The sequence below is a fragment of the Neofelis nebulosa genome, chromosome 12 (genome assembly GCF_028018385.1).
Source record: "Neofelis nebulosa isolate mNeoNeb1 chromosome 12, mNeoNeb1.pri, whole genome shotgun sequence".
Classification (NCBI taxonomy): domain Eukaryota; kingdom Metazoa; phylum Chordata; class Mammalia; order Carnivora; family Felidae; genus Neofelis; species Neofelis nebulosa.
Genome location: NC_080793.1, coordinates 1534082 through 1555018, shown reverse-complemented (window position 1 = coordinate 1555018; position 20937 = coordinate 1534082). Strand labels below are relative to the sequence as shown.

At 66.4% G+C, this 20937-nt stretch overlaps 2 protein-coding genes across 5 annotated transcripts in view; one reads left to right on the top strand and one right to left on the bottom strand.

Moving 5' to 3' along the window:
- Positions 1-2977: 2977 nt before the first annotated feature.
- Positions 2978-4017, bottom strand: LOC131491060 (uncharacterized). The gene is made up of 2 exons (XM_058693558.1): positions 3822-4017; positions 2978-3475 (listed from the first exon to the last, which is right to left on the bottom strand). The coding sequence occupies exons 1-2, from the start codon at positions 4000-4002 to the stop codon at positions 2985-2987; spliced, it is 672 nt and encodes a 223-aa protein (XP_058549541.1). The 5' UTR covers positions 4003-4017; the 3' UTR covers positions 2978-2984.
- A 13484-nt stretch (positions 4018-17501) lies between these two features.
- The window catches only part of NACC2 (NACC family member 2), a 69242-nt gene continuing 65806 nt past the window's right edge, over positions 17502-20937 (top strand). For 2 of the 4 annotated variants that reach the window (XM_058693545.1, XM_058693544.1), the window contains exon 1: positions 17502-17639. The gene's annotated coding sequence lies outside the window, so the exon portion shown is untranslated. The remainder of the gene's footprint in view (positions 17640-20937) is intronic. The other 2 variants (XM_058693546.1, XM_058693542.1) reach the window with 2 other exon arrangements.

Here is a 20937-nt window from a genome sequence, read left to right as displayed (position 1 = left end):
CACTGCCACGAGGCTGTTCCCTCTGCCCTGGGCCACCGAATCCGGGCACGGCTCGCACACTCTGCGTCTGCGACCCTGAGAGGCGTAGGGGGTCCTGCGTCCCAGGCCAGGCTTCAGGGTCTTGTTGGTTTGCTTAGATGCAGTCCGGTGGGGGTGCGGGCGGCCTTGGCAGCTTCCCTAGACCAGGGGCCAGCCCTGGGCAGTGCTGGGCCCGGGGCAGGCCCGTCTTCTTCGGCCGGTTTGTTGACCTCAGGTTGGATGCCACAGCCTCTTCAAGTGTGGATTTCTGAGGAGGCAGCTTAACTCCTTGCTTGCTGGGGGAGGGGCTCTGGCTTCTCTTCCTCGGAGGGGTGGCTGGAAGGGAACCGCACGTGCACGGAGCTGACGTCAGAGGTCTCGAGGAGGTGCAGCACGGCCTGAGCGGGCACCGCAGAAGCACAAGCAAAGCTTCTGTGTAAAAAGCACCTCTCAGGGTTACGCGTGTGCCCCAGGGCCGGGCCTCTAAGCCAGGGACGTTCAGCCCCGTGCTCCTGCCCTGGTGGCCGCCAGAGCAGCTGTGGAGTGAAAGGCAGAAATGCACGGGGGGCGGGAGAGAACAAAGGGCTGGTAGTCCAGCGGGGGCCAGTGTGTTGCCCGGACCCCTGGCCTTGGGCTTCTCTGTCGGAGGAGGACAGAGTGGCCTGGGGGCTCGGTAGTCACCGTGGGTCTCTGGGCAGGTGAGAAGGCGCTTTGAATAATCGTGCTGGGGCAACAGGCAGAGACCAGGGACAGGACACGGCCCCATACTAGGGAGTGACAGACCCACGCTTCACCCTAGCTTGTCCCCACCCCCACCCCCGGGCGTGGGCAGCGCCCCTTTGACCCTGCCTGGCCGGGCAGTCCGGTGGCGGCGGTAGGGAGCTGTCAGACGGTTGGGTCCCACTGGAAGAGAGCCCCCAAGTCCGGTGGAGGAGGCGAAGGGCGCTCGGCGGCGAACCGCGCTCTGACTTGCAGCTTCCAGGTCGCCGACCCGAGGGCGGCCCGAAGGCTCCTGGTTCGCAGTTCTCTTAGTTCCCGGAGGGCAGGCGGGGAGCTGACCTGCGTGCACGCCGCTGCTCAGCGCCGCAGAATCTTTTGCACTAAGTCGTGCTGTTTCCTCAAAGTTTTGTTTCGTGTTAATTGGCTCGGATTCCCCCAGAGCTCCCGTCGGTGGGGTGGGCACGTGTCCGCGAAGTCAGGACGGCAGGAGGGGTCCGGCCGTGCCAGGGGGTGGCGCACTGAACACAAAGATACTCTGCGTCTCGAGTGCCTGTTAAATTCTTTATTGAAATGAGCCACCTGCATTAAACTTATTTTTTTAACGTGTTGACGGAGTGATTGTTTAAAGGTCAAAATCTTATTTTATTTTTTAAGGATGTAACCAACCGAAAACGTCGCAGATGGCGTCTGTCACGAGTAACACTGGGAACGTGTTGAAGCGGTCACCTGTGATGCCAGGGGAGGGACAGGCGTGGTGGGCTTTGGCGGGCCCACCTTGACCTCGAAGTCCTGGGGACCCGGTCGGGATGGCAGGGACAGTGGCAGCGCTGGCGGGGGGCCCTGGCCGGGTCCACGAGGGCCGACTCCCACCAGCAGACGGGCGTGAAGGGTCCTTACAGGGCGAGGAGACGCCCGTGCGGTGAGTGGGAACAGGTCACAGGAGTGAGCGCAGCGTGAGTTCCACTTCAGGGGAGGATACGTGTGTGCGGAGAGAACCCTGGCTGAAAACTAAAGTCGTGGTTCTTGTTTAACCAAAAGCACGTGGGGCGCCCGACCGGCCCAGCCCGCAGAGCGTGCGCGTCTCAGATCTCAGGGTGGGGAGTTCAGGCCCCACGTTGGGTGTGGAGGCTACTGAGAAAAAAGCGTAAGTGACCAAAACACTCGGAAAGATGACAGACGCCTGATTACTTAGCGCCCTCAGCTTGTCAGGGTTTCCTGGCTTCTGTGCAGGGACGCCCGTGTCTGACTTCTCCCAGGTCACCGACGAGGGCAGCATCCCTCCAAGCTGCCGTGGCAGCCAGAAAGTGCCACGCAGAGGCCGTTCTCTGCGGCCTCCGGAATCTTGTGGAACGGAGGGTTTTCTCAGAAGAAAACAATCCAAGTCATGTGGGGGGTAGCCTTCGATGGCAGAGCTGGTAACATCCCCGAGAGTGGCAGAGGCTGCTCAGGAGGTGGCGTTTGTCCCGCCTCGGGCGGCCCTTGGGGCCAGGCCGGGCGTGCACCTGTAGGCATGGTCCCCGGCACGCCGAGCCTCAGGACGCCGGCCTTCCCGGGGCTTCGCCTGGTTTGAGGCCGCGGGGGGGGGGGGGGGGGGGGGGGGGGGCGGGTGCTGTCTTCCCAGGCGCCCGAGGCCTGCGTGGCGGGGGCGCTGCTGCGCCACCGGCCTCGCGGGACGCTGAGGCCTGACCCGGGTGCCGTGGCTCCCAGGTAGCGGACCAAGCAGGCTGTGATGGTGCTCGGTGAGCGCGAGCCCTTGGGGTTTGAGGTGCCGTCCAGTGAGGGGTTTCCCGCCAACTCCCACCCACCTCGGGGCCGAAGTCACCCCTGCCCTCAGCCCCTCTCTTCGAGGACAACATGCAGGGTCCCGGGCGGGTGGACGGCAGGAGGGATGTGAGGTTTCAGTTAAGGAGCTGCCACTCAGAGTGGTCCGGGCCCCGGGGCACCACGTGAGGTGGTGGCTGGCTCAGCTGGGGAGGGTGACCTGTGAGGGCAGCTTCTGGGGAGAGCAGGCTTCCTGCCGAGGTGTCTTCTTCAGAGCAGAGCATCTGCTCATTGTGGGCTCGGCATCTTCAAGAAGAAAGGAACGACCTACAGGCCTGGAGGCTTCCGGGGGCCACGAGGAGGCAGGTGCCGGGGCCAAGTGGAGGCGAAGCCTGGCCTGAGCACAGGAGCCAGAGCTGGTCTGACCAGACCCCAGAGCCAGTGAGCTGGGAGGGCAGAGGGGGCCCCTGGTGGAGAAGATGGGCTCAGAGAGCATCTGGAAGGTTCTGCAAGTGGCAGTGCTGTCCCCGGTGATGGGACAGGACGGAGGTGGGGGCGAGCGGGCCCTTGATTTGGGAACCTGGCCTGCCCGAGAGCTGGGGGGGTGGGGCTGGGGCTTGGCCCGGGGGCAGTGGGTGTGGGGGAGAGGGAAGCCAGGCAGGAGGATGGTCCAGTTGGCGAGGTCGCAGGGAGGCCAGGGTGAGGACAGAAGCAAAGGGAGGCACAGGGCGGGGGCGGGGCGAGGAGGAAGCGGGGAAGCACTTTCCTTGAACAAAGGCGCAGGTGCTGGGTCCCTGCGGGCCAGAGCCAGGTGCTGGGACGCAGGAGGAGAAGCCTCTGGACACTTCTGTGCACTCAGGTTCACTGTCCAGTTTGTCCCTTTGCTGAGGGACTCCCAGGGCCTGACTCCTCCGTGGCTGGTGTGAGGGGCTGTCAGAGGGGATGGCGGCCAGGAGGGGCAGTGACTTGGGAGCTTCTGGAAACCAGATGCTTATTTGAGAAAGTCTGGGTGCCGTGCAGACCCCGGCGCAGCCGACCGGGCACCTCATGCTCTCTCTGCACTTCTGGCAGCCCCTGAGGAGGTCGCACCTCGAGGGGCAGTCAGTCCCCCGTGTCGTTCCCCATCCCCGCACCCCCTTCCCGGGGCGGGGGGGTGGGCAGCCAGCTGCATGGTGGGAGGAGGACACAGCCCCACCTGGGAGGACGACTGGGGTGGGCACGGCCCCTCTCTGGAGCGGAGCGTGACCCCCTCCCCCGGGGGCTGCTGCGGAGGACAGGGCGATCTGCTGGGGCTCCCTGCACAGATACGGCTGGTCCCTGACCTTGAGAGGTCCCTGTCGCTTCCAGCGTGCGATTGGGCGAGGGAGCTGGCGCATGGCAGGGCGTTAGGTGCTGATTCAGCCCTTTCTGGGAAGGGAGCGAGCTTTCTTCTCCTTTCTCCCTCGGTGCTGTTAGGAAAGGGCCTCTCTGGGCCAGCTCCTCCAGGATGGCTTTTCCTCCCATCCCCTCGAGGCTGGCCCGTGCCACTTTCCAGAAATCCCAGCCCGGGGGGCTGCCGCCTCCCTGACAGCTCCCAGAGGCGGGAGCGCCCTGCCTCAGCAGCATCCCTGCCCGGAGGGGACAGGGAGGGCGGAGGGCGGGAGGGAGCCGCTGATTCAGCGGCTCCTGGGCTGCGCCCCTCCCCCTCGCCTCCCCCCCCCTCCCCCCCCCGCCGCGGGCAGCGTGCCCAGGCCTGCTGGCGGCTGTGTCACACGGGGCCTCTGGCAGGGTTGCTGTGGCGCTCGTTGTGTGGCCGGCTCTGCGCCTGGTGCTGGGGGAGGGCCTGCCGCAGAGGAGGGTGCGCGGTGAGCAGGGCTACCTGGGCCCGGGAAGCGAGCGCGCCCTTGTCCAAGAGAGGGCAGAGCCCCACTCCTGGGCCCGTGCGGCCTCACAGGAGCCCAGGCCAGGCCAGACTTCCTCCAGCTCTGGCCAGTTCGACCAGCTCACCTACCACCCTGACCTGGGGCGGGACGCTTCCCCAGCCCTGGGCGGGGACATGATGCAGTGCTGGCCTGTCCTTGGCTCCGGCCTGGCCAGCTGAGGGGGGCAGCTGGGGCCAGAGCCCGGGGGGCACGAGCCAGAACCTCCTAGGGTCCAGCATGGGCCTGGTTTGCTCCTAACTGTGCTGGGAAGCCCAGAGTGGCAGGTGGCTGGGGGGGCGGGGCACTGAGGGCAGGCCCCAGGCCAGGAAGGTGCTGGCGCCCTGTGAATGGGGTTGAGCGGAGACGGGCCCTTCCTCAGCATGCCTGTCACGGAGGGGGCCACGGGCTGGGGGCAGACACCTGGGGCAGGGTGGGGACCGGTGTGGGCCTGGAGGCCCAGGAGGAGTCTGGAAAGGCAGGAGGGAGGCCACAGGAAGATGGGGTGGGGGCGGCTAGGCTAGGTCGCTGGGTGGGGAGGTCTGTGTGTTTGGGCAGGGCAGGGCCTGGGGCACCCCACCGACCTCTGCGTGGCAGTCCTATCCGTGGGCGAGTGTTCAGACAAAAGCCCACGGGCCCACCGGCCGATGTGCTGATGTGCAAGCCTGACCAGCGCGTGGGCAGCAGCGTGCTGACCGCCATCCGGTCCCCTTCCTGAGAATATTCATGCCTAGTCCTGGCTGAAATGCCGCATGAATATTCATGCGGAGATCAATCAGTCCAGGCCGACGGTGATGTGATGTCACAGGGAGGAGAGCAGTGAGCAGTCAGGTGGCGGTGCGTCCCCTGTGCGGTGCCGGCGAGGTGCCCCCACCGTGGGGCCGGGTCCAGGTCCCCGGGGCACAGGAGGCCGGGCCGGGGCTGCAGGCCCTTTCCTTCCAGGTGGACCCAGAAGAGGCCTCGGGGCTTTTGCACCGGGTGCCGCGGTCTCAGAAGGGCAGGGAACGGCGACCTGCCTGCCCTCACTGGGGTCAGGAGTCCTCCCCGGGAGTCCCCCGGCCCCAGGCACCCGGGGCCCCCTCCTGACGCCCTGCCAACTCAGGTGAGCAGAGGTGGTGCGTTTCCAGGTCTTTGCAGCGGCCCAGCCGCACCCCTGCTCCATTCTCCCACCGCCTGGACCCCCAGAACTCTCCTCCCGCGCAGGGCAGGGGCAGGGGCAGCCCTTGGGTGATGGAATGTGAGTTCGTTATTTACAACACGGCCTGACGGCCTGACGTAAGGGTAACGGGAATTACTTGTGCTCGACTAGCCCCGCCCCCTGTTCGCGGCTCCAGGCTCCCGGATGTGGCGCGAGGGTCCGCCGATGACACAGCCTGGAGTGGGTTCAGCCCATGCTCAGCACCACGCGTGTGGTGAGTGTGCATTTCAGAGCAGTGCAGCCCCTTCGGCCCGCCGCGTGGCTGGGGTGTGCGTGTGTGTGCACTCACACGTGCGCGTGCCCCTGCGTGCAGGTGTGTTTTCTGTTCACCCAGAGACCGAGCAGGGCGGGGTGGACAGGTCCTGGCCCGGCCCACCGGCACCGGTGTTTCCCCCAGGTGCTCTCCGAGGGGACCAGGGGAGCCCTCCATGGCCACTGTCCCCGTGTCCCTGCCTTGAAAACAGACTGCTGTAGAAAGCTGAAACCCTTCCCGCGTCTGGGTCAGATGGTCCTGAGCTGAGCCGCATGAAGGGCCTTGTTTCTTGGACACTGTGCTGTGCCGTGTTCCCTCCCCTCCGGGACCAGCTTTCCCTGCAAGATGGGGGAGAGGAAAGCCAGAGCGGCCGGACTCACAGTCCGGAGGGGACAGGGCTGCTGCTGCACGAGGCTCTTCCCACAGCGGGAGGGTAGCCGGAGCAGGTGTTTCCCACTGGCAGGAGCTGCAGAGGGGAAGGTGGGGGACTCCTGATGTCCGTCCCCACACCGCCCCGGTGGGCCAGAGCTCTGGGTGGCCCTCTTCTGGGGAAGGCGTGGAAGCCAGGGGCCGAGGCTGCGTCAGGGAGATGAGATGGCCCTGTGACAGGGCAGGAAGGCCCTTCGTGGCCCAGACGTGTTCCAGGTCCTGACCTCAGGGGTAGGTGGCCAGACCTCCGGGGGTGCGGCATGCTGGCACAGCTGTGGGATGGACGAACAGGGGTGAAGCGCTGTCCTATCTCAGGGCATCCCCGCGGCCGTAACCCAACACCACCGACGGCCCCACGACCACGGCTCTGGAGGCTGCGAGGCCAGGATCCTGCACGGGCAGACTTCTCGCTGTGTCCTCCCGCGGTGGGAGCTGCGAGGGAGCTCTGGAGTCCCTCCCCCGAGGCTCCACCCCACGACCCCCTCCGCTCCCCAAGGCCCCGCGTCCTAACACCTTCACCTCGGGGTGGACCCTGAGGATGGCATGTTCTCGTGCCCGTAGGCCCTTGACGCTTTCTGCACGACTGTGTCCAGGGTCACTCCATGCTCTGCGAGCTCGGTGTCCTCGGCGGAGCGTCTCCCTCCAGGAGCGTCCGTGGGGATGGGCGGCTGCCTTTGGCCGAGCTCTCCTGGGCAGGTAGCCGCCGCCTCGGACCTGGCCCCCGGCGCCCTCGCACGGGTCTTCCCTGGGCGTCCCCGGCTGCGCCTCCGAGGCCCGCTTCCGGGCAGTGTGTGTCCGGCCCTCACCTGTGTCCTGCAGGAGGCACAGACTGTCCCCCAGCTGCTGCGCCCGCCCTGGCGTGACCGGGCCAGGCTCCGCCGTCCCTCCCGGGAGGAGGGGAGTCCGCGAAGCCACCCCGCGCCTCAGCCTTCTCGGGAGCAGGAAGCCACAGCTGCTGTGCAGCTGCACAAAGCAGTGGAAATTTAGGACAAAAGAGGAAGGAGATGGGAGCATCCGATTTAAACTGAGGGGAGGCGCGCAGAAGCCGAAACGGTGCTGCCCTAATTCACGTGCACGGAGAGCCACCAAGTCCGCCGCCGCTGACGCGGAACCAAAATACTCACCCAGTTTCCTTCTGTGTAAGGGATCCAAACTCGCCTCCGAGGACTCACAGATGTCCCCGGGCCCCGTGGGGCGCGGCCTCAGATGGCCCCTGTGCACAGCAGTCCCCCTCCGGCCGCAGGGTCCCGGGGCGCTGGTCCGGCTGCAGAAGAGGGTCCAGCGGAAGCAGAGGCTGGGGGAGCTGGGGGGGGTGGGGGGCAGGCGAGCTCCGCAGTCTCCAGCCGCCGCCTGAGGACCCACTCTCAGCGGAGCCGCGGGGCCCAGGGTTGGCGAGCAAGCCAGCGAGCGGAGGGGGCGAGCCCCAGCCCCAGCGCCTAGCTGCCGGGGCCCCCCCCTCCAGCCTGGAGCGGGGTCTGTGTGCCGACACCAACTAAGCCAGTGCCAGCAGAGGAAAAGCCCATCTCTGCCAGGGTGGCCGCGGTGCAGGCTGACAAGCCGTGACCCCTCAGGGAAGTTTAGGAACCTCTGGTTCTTACTGGGCCTCAGTTACAAGCTCCAACCGACCAGAACGAGCCTGCTCTGCCTGGGTTTGGGAGAGGTGGCTTCTACGATCCAGAGGATTCAACCCAGCTGTCTGTCCAGGCCTTTGGCGAAATGCCCAGGGGAAACCCCTCCCCTGCGCCGCTTTGGAGGGGAGTCAAGGAGAGGGTCTGCCCCTGCTCACACACCTGTCTGGAGCCAGGCGCGCCCAGCCCGGGATGCCCTGGCTGGGGCCGGGTGTGGAGCGTGGGGGGCGGGGAGGGGGCAGGTTCCACCACCAGCGGGGGCCGGGACCCCACACCCTCAAGCACCTTCGCCCTTTCTGTTCACCGGGGAGACACTCTCGACCTGGCTCCTGCCTCCCCCGATGTGCCGTTCTCTCTCTCTCTCTCAAATAAATAAACTTAAAAAACAAGGAGGTACCTGGACCCAGTGGACACAGGGCTGTGGCAGTTCCCCAGTGGGGCAGGGGTTCCAGCAGCCATGGGGACGTGTCACCAGCACGTAGGCCAGGCCTGAGCTAAGGCCACACCTGGTGACCGGAAGGCCCACTCTGGCCCTTCCCCCAGGCTGACCACCTCATGTGGGCAGCCTGAATCCGAACCACCAGGGCCTCTCCCAGAATTCTCCAGGACGGGGGCGCCTGGGTGGCTCAGTTGGTTAAGCATCTGACTTTTTTTTTTTTTTTTAATTTTTTTTTCAACGTTTTTTATTTATTTTTGGGACAGAGAGAGACAGAGCATGAACGGGGGAGGGGCAGAGAGAGAGGGAGACACAGAATCGGAAACAGGCTCCAGGCTCCGAGCCGTCAGCCCAGAGCCTGACGCGGGGCTCGAACTCACAGACCGCGAGATCGTGACCCGGCTGAAGTCGGACGCTTAACCGACTGCGCCACCCAGGCGCCCCAAGCATCTGACTTTTGATTCACTCACTCTCTCTCTGCTCCTCACTCCCTCTCTCAAAATAAATAAACACTGAAAAAAAAAAGAAGAAGAATTTTCCAGGACAAAAGACAGATGACGAGGATGATGGCCATGGCCAGCAGGGACCAGGGCCCTGGTGTCCACCGGGCAGGGCTGGATTCAGTCTTCCTTGCAGCCCTAGTCACCACCCAGAGCAGACAGTCGGGTCCTCAAGGGGCAGGGGATGCCCCCCCACCCCCCATCTGTCACTTTTGGCTTTTTTCCCTGGGGAAGCCCAGACCGTGGCCATCTGAGGGGACCCCACGGGCCACAGGGCAATTCTGGGACACGTGACCGCATGGCCACACACAGGCAGGGACGAGGGACAGCACACACCCCTTTCTCCTCCGGGGGGGGGGGGGCGAGGTTGTGAGCAGGAGGACTCTGCCTGGGACAGCCACATAGAGTGACTGCAGGGGCTCGCTCCATGGGCCCTCCTGCCAGCTCCTCCCGGTCGATGGCTAGCTGTGGGTCATGGGCTCCCCCTGCCCTCCCGAGCCCTGGAGAGTCTACGTGAGGCGTGTCACCTGGGTCAGGGCTTGGAGCGTAGAGGCCCGGGGCCTCCTCTGTGCTGCCCATCTGAGCAGAGAGCAGGCCCAAGACCCCTTGCCGGGGAACTCGGATGTCTTGCGAGCCAGAATGGCAGTGGAGGGAAAGGAGGAGTGGGAGCCACAGCTGGGGTGGCCCATCACCCCGCCATGCTCCACACCACCCCCAGGGGCCCGTCCGGGGGTAGGCCATGCCTGCGGTGGGCCCAGGAGCAGGGCTGCTGGGGGCTTGGAGGAGGCGTGCCCCTCGAGGCCACTCTGCTCCCAGCCTTGGGGCTCAGTGGGGAGCCCCAAGGTGAGGGACAGCCCGCAGCCCATGCTGAGGTTTTAGGTGAAGGCACGGAGAGGAGTCACCGCATCAGCGGCCCTCGGAGAGGCAGCGGGGCATGGAGAGGAGGGTCCAGCGGGTCGGAGGGCAAGAGAGCAGAGCGGATGTGTCCCCTCCTAACCCACCAGCTCTGCTGGTGGACACACCCGGGCCCACTGCGCTGGCCCCACCACCTCTGGCTGAATGGCTTTAGTCTTTCCGTGCCTCCAGACCAGCAAGCGCCCGGCTTTCCGCACAGGACCAGACCCAGATTTGAATCTGAGGGGCCCAGCTGCCCTCTAGCTGCCTGACAGTGGGTGAAAGCTCCTGGCGAAAGAGCCTGCACGTGCAGACCCCAGGTCCAGCGGTCCTGCCTGGGGACTGTGCTCCCTGGAGTCTGGGGTCTGAGCCATCGCGTCCCCTCCATCCATCCCCGAGGGCTCCGGGTCCACAGCTGGCAGCCAGCAGGGCCTGTGGGTCTCAGGCAGGGGCCCACGGGGCCCATGGGGGTGGAGGGCAGGTCAGGCAGGGCCCGACGGCGCTCCCCACAGATCCCAGTGTGGACCAGCGTACCTCAGATCCTAATGTGCACACTGGTCATGGGGGAGGGGGGTGGGTGCAGCGCAACGCAGATTGTGGTTCAGCAGGACAGGGGCCCAGGAGGAGGTGTAGCAAGTGGGGGAGGACCAAGTTGGCAGCATGGCTCGGGGGCCACTAGGTCTTTGGTGGAGGGCAGTTCGACCGCATGGCCAGATGCTCACAGACCACTGGCTTTGGGGCAGCGGTGAGCACAGGTGACGGCAGGGACCCTGCATCCCCACGCACTGGTCCCTGGCCACATCTGGTCTGACTCCCGGGGCCTCTGACTCCAGCGGGAACTATCCAGGGGCTCACGCAGCCCACACGGGAGGCCACGTTCCCCCAAACTGCCCCCCAGCAGGCCTCCCGCCCTGCTCCCTCCCCCTGGTTCCATCTCCTGGGGTCCTCACCAGCTCAGCCCTCCCCGGACTCCGGGGGAGTCCCCAGTGGGTCTCGTAGAACCCAGCGATCAGGGCCTCCTCCGCCCCCCCTCCCCTTCCCCCTCCCCCACTGCGCCCTGTCTCCAGCAGCGTGACCCTTTAGGTATTTCCCGTAAGCGGAATCTGAACACCGTTCTGCTGTAAGAAAGACGACATCCGGCGGTCCCATCGAAGGACACGGGTTGTTTCCACCCCTTGGCCACTGGGAAGGGTGCCGCGAACGTGGGGGTGCAGGCAGCGCTCCGAGCCCCTGCTTGCAATGTTGGTTCGTACCCACAAGGGGACCCGCTGGACTGTGTGCAATTCTACGTTTGATCCTGGAGACCCGCGCACCTTTCCCGGCCGAACGCTTTCAGTCCGTGCGGGCAGAGCTGGAGGTGAGTCTGTGGCCGCCCTGGCTGGTTTCTGGCTCCCGCTCTGCTGTCCTACCGCGTGAAGGACCTCACTGTGCGCACAGCACTTTCTAGCTTCGTTTTTAACTGACCGTCCCCCTGGCTCGGACAGCAGCCCCAGGACTGCGGCCCTGGCCCATCTTGCTCCCCAGCACATCCGTGGCCGAGCACCAGGCCTGGCACACAGCTGTGCTCAAGGATGACCTGATCTTCCTGCTCTGGGGGCAGGCGAGCCAGTCTGTTCGCCCCCCTGCCCCCCCCACCTTGGCGAGGGGCCTGGCCCGCAACCCTCCCAGGCTGCTGGAGCTCAGCAACTGTGGCTCTTCACCCTGGGTAGGGGCCCGATTAGCCCATGTGCTATTAGCCATACCTATGGCTGCCTTGAGGGGCCCCAACCCTGCGAGAGCCACCTGGGGGGGCGGGATGGCTTCCCTGAGCACCTGAGACCACCACCTAAGGGACGAACCCATCCGAGTTCACTTGCCAACACAGAGTAGAGGTATCCCAGGCAGGGGAATTGCAGGTGCAAAGGCCCTGTGACAGTGGGCACAGGGGAAGTCAGCCAGCACAGGCGGTGGCCCGTGTGCTACAAGGAGGGCGTGGGTGGGTGGGAGGAGGACCAAGGCCGGGGAGCGGGTAGAGGCCAGCTGCTCAGGCCTGCTGGGAACTCACTGAGCACAGAATGAGGCCCTGGCCAGGCCTTCTCTGCGGGGCCGGGACCCTGGGACTCCGCTGCCAGATCCGCCGCAGAGCAAGCCTGGTCCCCGTTCGTTGTGGGCCAGTGCCTTCTGACGTGGACCTGGCGGTGGGTGAGGGGTGCCAGGCAGCTCGAGCCAGGAGCCACCGTGGCCTGCACGCCACGCTGGGCTTCTGAGCACAGCAATGACACCCCAAAAGAGGTGCCAGTGACCACATGTGCCCTTGTGTGCAAGGCCCACGTAAGTGCCTTGCAGCCCAGTTCATCCCCAAGGGGGAGTGGAGGGCCCCCCGGGGGGGAGGGTCTGTTGTCTCCTGGGGGTTCCCCGCCGATCCTCCAGGGTAACCGTGGTAAGGACAGAAATGGCAGGGGGACCAGGAAGGTATGTGACAGGCCAAGCTGGCAGACGTCCAGGTAAGTTTGGCTGCCAGCCCCTTCCTAGGAGGGTCTGGGGGAGGGGCAAGGCCCCTGAGACTCCCGACCTGCTGGCACCTCCCATTGTCCCCTCCTCCAGCAGGAATGCACAGAATGCTCCCTGGGGGCAGGCCCTCAGCTCCCCATCCGCCCCCAATCTCCAGGAGCTGGGCCAGGAACCAAGGCGAGGTGGTTTCCTGGGGAGGGGCGTGGGCTGTGTTTAAGGTCGGCCACTGCCCTCCAGATGTCCTGTGTTGGGCTTTGGCAGGAAGGCTGGCCTGGGTCCGTGGGGTCCCTGCCTGGTGTCCTATGCCCTATCGCCCAGGACGGCCACGAGGTGTGGGCAGCTCTTGCCCCCCCACCCCACCCCTTCCCGTGGATCCCGGCTCCCCTCAAAGGCTCCGCAGCGCCACCCTGGGGTCCTGGGCAGGCTTCCTGGAGGGTGCGGGCCACAGGATCGGGTTGGAGTGTTTAATGTTAAAAGGGGTGGTGGCCTCCATTTGAATTCCAAACTGGGGATGGGGGATGGGCGGGCAAACACCCGGAGGCCTGACTGCAGATCTGGGGGCGGGGGTCTGCGGCGTGGCTGGCCTCTGCCCCCGCTGAGATCCCGGAGTCCGGGGTGAGACTGGGGGCCCCACTCAGACCCTGGCCGCGAGGGGACAGCCGGGGCTGTCGGGCCGGGCCCCCCTGCACCGCCCAGTCGGCAGGGAGCAGGATCCCGACAAAGGGATGCTTTGTGGGCTGCTGGCGTGTGGCCCCAGACCAGGCAGCCGGGGCCTCTCCCGGGTCTTCCCTGACTCTGCCGTGCTGGGACCGCCGGGCGCTCACGGGAAAGCCCTCCCCGTGGCGGCGGTGGCCGGGGAAGAGCCCACCTGGGGCAGCTTCTGAGGCAGGGTTAGGGACCTGCGGTCAGTCGGTTCCTTTGGGCCCCAGTAAACTCCTCTTTGGACGCTGAAAGAGGCTTCCTCCCGAGAGGATGCAAATGCCATGGCAGCAAAGGGCTTTTCGACGTCGTTGCTTCTGTACCAACAGGCGGGAGTGGGGGGCGGACACCCTCCGCCCGCGGTCCCTGCACGGGCCCGGCCCGGAGCTCCCCGCTGTCGCCGAGAGGACAGGCCCCTGCGCACATCTAGGGGGGAAATGCCGCTCTCCTGCTCCATCGCTTATGGGGCTGTTCGCGGGCCAGCAGTCCTGGCCTGGGCTCTGACCCTGAGGTCCCCTGCCTGCCGCTTCCCTTCCTGCTGACTGGGTACTCCTGACACTCCACGGGCAGGAAGGAGGCACCCGAACTCAGGCAGGTGGGCAGGGGCTCCGGCCCCTCATCAACGGGGGCACAGCACCCCTCGGGCTCCCACATGCTGCAGATAGGTACTGTCACCTGACCTGTGCCGGGCATCCCATTGGGCCAGGGCCAGGGTGGTGGGCAAGACGGGGAGCCTGTACCCGTGCGGGCAGGGGAGAAGGGGTTGTGAATGTCAGGAGTGGATTAGCATTAGCCCCAGGGTTGGGTCGGGGGAGCTGGCTGGCAGTGGCCCATGTGGCTCTTTTATATGGGAGGGTCGGGAAGGCCCAGGCTCCAGGTATGACTGGCAGAGACCCAAAGGAAGTAAGTAGTCTCAGAGACAAGGGGGGGTTGGGGGGGTGTGGTGGAGAAGGCGTACAGGTATTGGGAACAGCAGGTGCAAAGTCCCTGGGGCAGAAGGAGGCCAGCAGTTGGAGGGCCCATGCAAAAACCGGTGTGGCTGGCGTGGAGTCAGGATGCTGGCGCTGCACGGGGACCAGGTAGGGGTGAGTGTGGGGTGGGGACCCAGGTCGTGGCCATCGCAAAGACTCGGGCTCAAGTTCTGTGTGGGAGGGAGACTGGGGGACCCGAGCAGAGGGGTGATGTGATCTAACACGTTCCAAGCCATCTCTGTGCTGCTGCGCCGTGACAGACCCGGGCAGGGGCACTGGGAGGTAGGGAGACAGGGAGCCCGGCTTCAAGGCCGCTGCAGTAATTTGGGGAGAAGGGGGTCGGACCAGGAGGGCAGCAGGGAGCGCGTGGGTTCGAGAGAGGTGACGAGGAGGGGTCCGAGGTGGTTGGGCCTGAGCCGCCCAGAGGCTGAGCTGACGTTCCCGAAGCAGGGGAGGCAGGGGCGGGTCTGGGGCACGGGGAGCCGCTCTGTGTGGCCATGTGTCCGTGACACGGCCCTCAGCCACCCAGGCGGGCAGGAGTCGAGGAGGCGGCTGGCGGAGCGAGGCGTGAGTTCGGGTGTGCCTGCTGGGCCTCAATCCTTGTTGGAGACGAGCCTCGGATGGAGGAGGTCGGCGTCCTCCAGACCTGGTGTCGCGGTGCGCACAGACCTGACGGCTGCATTCGGTCCTGAAACCCCTCGGTTCAGAGGCCCAGGAAGAAAACCGTGCAGGATGCAGAGTTTGGGGGTGTGTGTGGCCAGGGGAGCCCAGGGAGGAGAAAGGTGCTCCCGCCGCCCTCCTCGATGGAGCACCAGCTCCGGGGAGTCATTTCCCCGGCAGGTGTTCGCAGGGCACGCAGCCACCTGCAGGACGTCCCCCTTTGGTGGGGCGCCAAAGCCTACTGCGTGGGGGAGGGGGAGGCAGACAGGTGGCCGGGCACTGGTTCTCCGCCCTGCTCCTCATACTCCACCTGGGTGGTTCGTCAGTGTGCAGACCTCTCTCTGGTGACTTCCCTCTTCCCCTACAGCCCGATGCTCTCCGCCCCGGCGGCAGGACCCCACGCCAGGCCGGGCCTTCCTGAGCGGAGAAAACCCTTGCTGGCATCTCAGAGGGGCTGCGGTGCCAATCGGGTCCTGCGAGAGGGGCCTGCGGCCACCGGGCCGGCGTATCAGCCAGCAGCAAGCTGGCGGCTCACAACGTCTGACTCACAATGGTCAAACGGAGGCAGGAGATGCTCAGGCCCCCCCCCCCTCCCCCCCCCCCCCCCCCCCCCCCCCCCCCCCGCCCTGGCTGGGCTCAAGTCCTCCCCGCCTGCTGGGAGCCCTGGCTGAGCGAGCCCCAAGCTGGCTGCACTTTCTTGCTGAGCGGTGCTATTCTCATTAGCAGAACAGGGGTAGAAAGAGCTAACCTCACGGGACCCTCGGAGCGTAGTTAGCCCGCACGGACACGCACAGAGCACGCAGGGAACATGCACAGAGCACGCAGGGAACACGCACGGACACGCACAGGGCACGCACGGACACGCACAGAGCACAAACAGACCACAAACAGGACACGCACAGTGCACGCACGGAACACGCACGGACACGCACAGGGCACGCACGGACACGCACAGAGCACGCGCGGAACACACACGGAGCATGCACGGAACACGCATGGACACGCACAGGGAACACGCGGTGCAGGCCTGGAGGCGAGCGGCTGTCAGCATCTGCATTTAAATGTGCTTGTGCAGTGTACTCACACCCAGTTGCACAGAGACTGCAGCAAATCCTGTTACCTTCGGGGAACAGGTTTTTGGTCATCTGTTGTCTTTTAAAAACTTTACAATGTTTTCCGAATGTCCTCCATTAAAGAAGAAAGACTTTCTTTGAGATTTAGAAAACAGAGTGATGGAAGCAATCAGATCGTGCAAATATGTGAACCAGCTCCCCACGGGCAGGAGAGTGCAGACGGACGCCTCCCATGCCCTGTCTAGGGAGGCCGTCACACCTCTAGACCCTCTGTGGGTCCTTATCCACGCAGGGACCCCGGTGCTGGCCATGAGAGGATCTCAGGAACTCATGGATGGCTTCTCGTGCCCTCGCCCTGGGCTGGAAGTGCTCAGACACTAGTCTGTCCCTGCTCACGCGTGTCCTCTGTAGAAGCCCAAATTTCCCAGGGCCGGAGGGTGTCTGCACAGCCAAGATCCTCGGTAGCACGTAGGAGCCGGTGGGATCCTGAGGCCCGGGGCCTCTGCCCCACATCACCCTGCGGGCATCTGTGCTGGCAGGGCACCTCCTGGACCACGTGAGCACAGGCCAAACCGCAAGTCTGTGCCTCTGGTGGGTAGAGGCCCCTTGGACACGCCAGACTGCCCCTTGGGCTTGGAAACTGCAGTAGGCTGGACTGGTCTGGGGGTGAGGGGATTGGGGCCCTGTTTAGGTCCGAGTGGGGTTCCGGGGGCGTCCCAGAGAGTCCTTGAGAGTTCACACCCATCCTCCCAGAGGGCAAGGCAGGGGAGAGCTGGTGGGAGGCTGTTTTCTGTGCAGTCTCAAGTTGGAGTTGGGGGGGCCGGAGGGGTCAGTGTACGATCAAGGTGAAGGACCCGGCTTGTGCTTGGGGACGAAGTTCTTGGACGGGCTTCTGATCATTGTCCTAGGAATGACCTTGGCTAACTGTCTTGCAGGGCTTTAGCCCTAGCCTCTTACCCCCAAGGGGTCCAGAACATTCTCTGGGAGGGTGGGTGGGCATCTTGTTCTTCACATTAACCCCCTCCTCCTGGTGAGCCCACGCTCCAGATCACTGTTTTGGTACCACCCCCATTTTCCCATGAGGACCCTTGTGGGAGGGAGGGAGCCAGGCTGTCTCTGGCCTGTCCTGACTGAAGACTCCAGATTGAAAAGGGGGCCTTTGTGGGGTGCTGCGGGTGCGGGTGCGTGGCCTGTTTGACTTGAAGGCGCACCTGCGTCTACAGGAGCGTGGCCTCAGGCAAACCCGGAGCCCTGGCGAGGGGAGGGGAGGGGAGGGGAGGGGAGGGCGGGGTGGGGGGGAGGGGAAGGGGGAGGGGCGGCCGGTGGGGATGAATGACAATAATGCGCCAGCGCGCCCGGATCCAGCCAGGCCTGAAAGCAGCCCCGGCCAAGTTCCCGGGGCCGAGCGAGAGGCCCCGGGGCCCCGACGCCAGGTTCGCCCAAAGGCGCTCCCGCATCCCCGCTTTGCGCGCACGCCCTCCCGCCGGCGGCCCCCGCTTGGCGCCGCCTTGCGGAGGCTGCTCGGTGCTAGCTCGGGCGCCGCGGGGAGGGGGCGCTCCAGGGCCCGGGGCTCCCGGTCTCCGCGGGTCCGTGCGAGGCCTGGAGGGCGGAGGGGGGGGGGGGCGGGGGGAGGGTGTGGGTCGGGCCCGGCCCAGCGTCCCGCGCAGGGCCGGACGCGCTAAGCCGGGGAAGGCGGCGCGGAGGGGCCGAGGAGTGCGGCCCCCGCCCCGGGACAACTCCCACCCCGCGCCCGGCGCCCCATTCCCCCCGCCGGCACCTCCCCCCGCCCACCCCGGCTCCCACCTGGCGGCGGGGCGGCGCGCCCCGGGGCGGCGAGTGCGCGCGCGCGGCCGGCGCGCTGTCCCTTTAAACGGCCCGCGGCGCCTCCCCGCGCCCCGCCCGCCGCGGTGCGGCCGGTGCTGGGCGAGGCCGGAGAAAGTCCATGTGAGCCGGAGCGCGGGGACGCGAGACTTCCTGCCGCCGCAGGCCGGACCGGGCCGGGCGCCCGCAGGTACGCCCAACTTGGCGCCGCCGGCCGGCTCGCCGCCGCCGCACTTCCCGCAAACTCCGCGGCGCGCCCGGCCGCCTCCCTGCCGCAGTGCCCGCCGGCCGCCCGCAGCCCAAGTTCGCGCGGCGCGCCCGCCCGGCCCGGGGGAGGCGGCGCGGCCCGGCCCGGGAGGCGGCCGGCCCGCGCCCGCGCCCAGCTGGGGCCCCGGGCGCCTCCCCCGCGCCGGGCCGCCCGGGCCGCCCGGCCTCCGGCCCCGGCGTGGAGGCCGGGGTCGGGGTCCGAGGCCGGCCGCGCGGCTGCGCATCCGCCGGGCCGCCGCCTCTCCCTCCCGGTCCCCGCGGGCCCCCTTTTCCCGGGCGCCCCTGCCCGCCCACCCCCCCCCCCCGCACCCCCGTTCCTGCCCCGTGCGGACCCCAGCCTGGGGAGAACCTGGGCGCCGGCTGCCCCGGGAGGGGGGGCTCGCACCTGTCACCCGCTGCGCCCACCCTGCGGAGCGGAGGTCTTGTCGCCCAAGCCCCTTATCCAGGAAGCTCAGAGGTGACCTCTGAGCCCGTTGCCCACGCCCATGGCCCGGGCAGGCGACCCAGGCTCTTCCGAAGTCTGCCGCGTTGATGTGTGTGTGTGGGGGGGGGGGTGGGGGGGTGGCATGAGGTCAGAGGTCACCTCCGGGTCCCCTCTTCCGGGCTTCTCAGAAGTTTGGTCTTGGGGCTGGTGATTACCAACTCTGTCCTGATGCCCTTTAATTAAACCTGTGGATTTGCCGGTGGTAGGTCCCTTGGAGCTGGCTTTATAGACCATTCCCACTGCCTCCTCCCCCCCCCCTCCCCCCCGGGGGCCTCTAGATCTGGGATGTTTTGGGCGCATAGGCAGTCGGGCGCCTTCTTTCCAGTGGTAATTCTTCGGACTCACTGGGCACCTGGCTGTGTGCGTCCCCTGGCTGTCCTAGTCCAGCCCATCCTGGGGGGGGGGGGTTGGTGCTGGAGGCAGCCATCCTCTCTGCCCTCCGTGTGCCCACCATCCCGTAAGGCTGCTTTTTGTGAGCAGCCCGCAAGGTCAGCCACCCTCCTCTTCCTGCGCCCGGCTGGGCTGGGCTGGGCTGGGCTGGGCTGGGCTGGGCTGGTGTGGGTCTCTCCCCTGGTCTTCCCTCTCGCCGCCCCTGACTCCCCACCCCCCTCCTCTCCTCTTGAGCCCCTGACCCCACTCCCCTCCCTCTCTCCAGTTTGCCCAGGTGATGGCGGTAGGTGGCTCTCCACACTTGTTGTCATTTAAGCCTGGCAAGGGCGCCGGGAGAGGTGGGCTGTGTTATTGGCTCCGTTTCGCAGGTGAGGAAACAGCCTGGCAGGAAGGAGTTAGGTAAAGGGTCAGGCAGCGGGCACTGCCTTCCCCTTCCAACGAATCACCTTGTCCCTGCTCCTGTGGCCCCCTGTGGTGCCCGTCCCTCCCAGGAGGCCCGTTGGCATTTCAATAGGGTCATTCCAGGGTTGGGTGGTACCTTGGCTGGAGCCTGAGTGAAGGAAATAGAAGGAGGTGAGAGCGAGGTGTGGGGCCCCCGCGTTCTTCCGTGAAGGCTGCTGGAAGGAGCCCGCAGGTAGAAGATATCACTTGTCACCTCTCAGTGGCCAGAGACCTGCTGTCGGTGGTCACGGCCCGGGCAGAGGCCGGGCTGGACGGGGCGTCTGACACCACGCTGACCCTGGGGCGACTTTGCCCCTTCTCTCCTGCAGCCGTTTAGAGCCTCCTCCTGAGCAGGAGGGCAGCACGTACTCCTGGCGCACCCCTGACCTGGGAGCACCGGGCCGCACGGGGGTGTCTCGGGATCGTCACTGTGGACCCGCTGGAGGGTGTGCCAGGGCGCCCAGAGAGGCCGTCTCTGGGAGGCTGGACTCCTGGGTCACTTTCGGCAAAATCCTTCAAAGCTTTCTCTGGTTTCCAGCTAAAGCGAGCACGAGGTACTCACGGAAGGGGTGACGGCAAGCCCTGAGCCGGGCCCTTCGTGCGTCCTTGCCTTCGGGTCCTGCCTGCCTTGCGTCATGGCTTGAGGGGGGCCCCGTACCCCTGGTGGGACAGGGGATAAGAACCGTGGCAAGGAGTCTTCCAAGGGTGTTCCCAGGGCTCCACCCCACACCCCTGCCTCTGAGGTCTGAGCTCCCCCGAGTGCAGAGTTGGGGATGGGCCGCCCAGGCCGGGCCCCGGGCTTCCCCTGACCGGCGGCAGCACCTGCCATCCAGGAGGGCGAGAGCGTCAGTGCCCTGAGCCCCTCCCCCCCACCCCTGCCGTGGCCCAGCCCCCATGGGCCCTCTTCCAGCTCACCTTGGCCTCCCCTGCCTGGGCTCTGCCTGGGTTCTGTTGTCCCGAGAGACCATAGGGTGGCAAAAGCCACCCTGGCCGGGGGCAGCGTGGTGAGTGTCTGCCCAACTGTCCGCGTGTGGACTGCAGCCCAGATCACGGCCCCTCGCCCCGGCACACTCGCGTGTTTTCCCGGGAACCAGGGCCTTTGACAGACCCCGGTGTGACGGGCATACTTGGGAAGTGCGACTAGGTTCGTGGGACGCGACGAGCTGACGTTCGGTTCGGAGTCCTGTTGGCTACCTGGCTCGTTCTCGAGGCTGCTGACCCTCAGGGGTGCCCTGGGCTCAGGAACCCGGGGCCGGTCTTCCAGCCCTGGTCTTTTGAAGGGGAGCAAAGCCTGTGGTGTGGTGCCACTGTGTGTGGGGGGGTGGTTCCAAGGCAGGAACAGGTGCCCCTGGTGTCCCTGGCTGGATCCTGAGCTTCTCCCAGCTCTGGGCGGCCCCACTTTTGGGGGCTTGTAAAGTCTGGTTGGGTGAGGGGTCTGCCCGGGGCCGGGGAGTGGGCACAGGGCCTGTGCAGGGCTGGCTCCTGTGGGCCTCTCCTCTGCCCAGGCCAGGCCGGGCCCCGGGCCCCCCCCGGAGCCCCTGTCCAGCACTGCGCGTCAGCCCTGCCTGGCCTGCTCCCCTCCCTCGTGCCCTCTTGATGAGCAGGGGGCTCCAGTCAGTTGTCTGTGTGTCCGCCTCAGTTCAGAGATGTGCGGACCCCACACCGTGACCTGCTGCCACCTCGGGTGTGCCTGAAGGGTCACGTCCTCCCCCGACTTGGACCTGGGCTCCAGGGGACCTGGCTGCAGGCTGGCGAGAGCGTTCAGCTTGGTGAGGCCAGAGGCTCGCCTGCAGGGCAGGGCAGGGCAGGGCAGGGCAGGGATCCTGGCCGTCTCTGCTTCTCTTTTAGCAAGTGCTTGCTCTCACCAGGCCTGGCCTCGGGCTCTGTGGACACTGGTTCCGGGCTG

Excerpts from the sequence above, each read along its gene's own strand:
- LOC131491060 (XM_058693558.1), bottom strand. The coding sequence starts at position 4,002 with ATGGGAGGAAAAGCCATCCTGGAGGAGCTGGCCCAGAGAGGCCCTTTC. Across the intron at positions 3,476-3,821 it reads AGCGACAGGGACCTCTCAAG|AAGCTCCCAAGTCACTGCCC; the intron begins GTCAGGGACCAG and ends TCTGGTTTCCAG.